General features: G+C 64.8%; 1 protein-coding gene across 1 annotated transcript in view; it reads left to right on the forward strand.

The window, feature by feature from the left end:
• Positions 1-247: 247 nt before the first annotated feature.
• Positions 248-546, forward strand: part of Pou2f1 (POU class 2 homeobox 1) — a 224,955-nt gene continuing 224,656 nt past the window's right edge. Inside the window, exon 1 of the mRNA XM_004646035.3 lies at positions 248-308. Within this exon, the coding sequence (XP_004646092.2) occupies positions 248-308 (61 nt within the window). The remainder of the gene's footprint in view (positions 309-546) is intronic.

A 546-nucleotide genomic window follows, 5' to 3' on the forward strand; every position in this document is an offset into this window, starting at 1 on the left:
ATAAAATCTAGGGGTTGACTGACTCTTTGGTTTCCCAAGGGCGCAGCGGCGCCGAGGCGCTTGCGCAGCGCTCACGAGGGGGTGGAGCTCTTCCGAGGGGGCCGACGGCGAGCAGCTCCGGCCTCGCGCGCCCCCTGTCGTGCTCCCGGGGTAGAGGCGGGACCCGGGAGGGGGCGGAGAGGAGGGGGAGGGGAGCGGGAGCGAGGGAGGGTTTATCGACCGGGCGATTTTGGTTAAAATATTCAAAATGGCGGACGGAGGAGCAGCGAGTCAAGATGAGAGTTCAGCCGCGGCGGCTGCAGCAGCAGGTAATCATTACAGCATTTTACATATTCATATTCATACTCAACCCAGGCTCCCGCTGCCGGCCCCCCCTCGACTTAGCATAATTTATTAGTACTCAGGATTATTATAATTAACGGCGGAGAGATGGGGGGCCAGGAAGCGCGGAGCCCCCGCCGGGCGCCGAACGGAGGGGGAAAGCGGCTCGCCGCGGCCGGGCGGAGGGGGAGACCCGGCCGAGGGGCCGTGGCCCGCGCCCGCCCC

The sequence above is a fragment of the Octodon degus genome, unplaced genomic scaffold (genome assembly GCF_000260255.1).
Source record: "Octodon degus isolate 3935 unplaced genomic scaffold, OctDeg1.0 scaffold00250, whole genome shotgun sequence".
NCBI lineage: Eukaryota > Metazoa > Chordata > Mammalia > Rodentia > Octodontidae > Octodon > Octodon degus.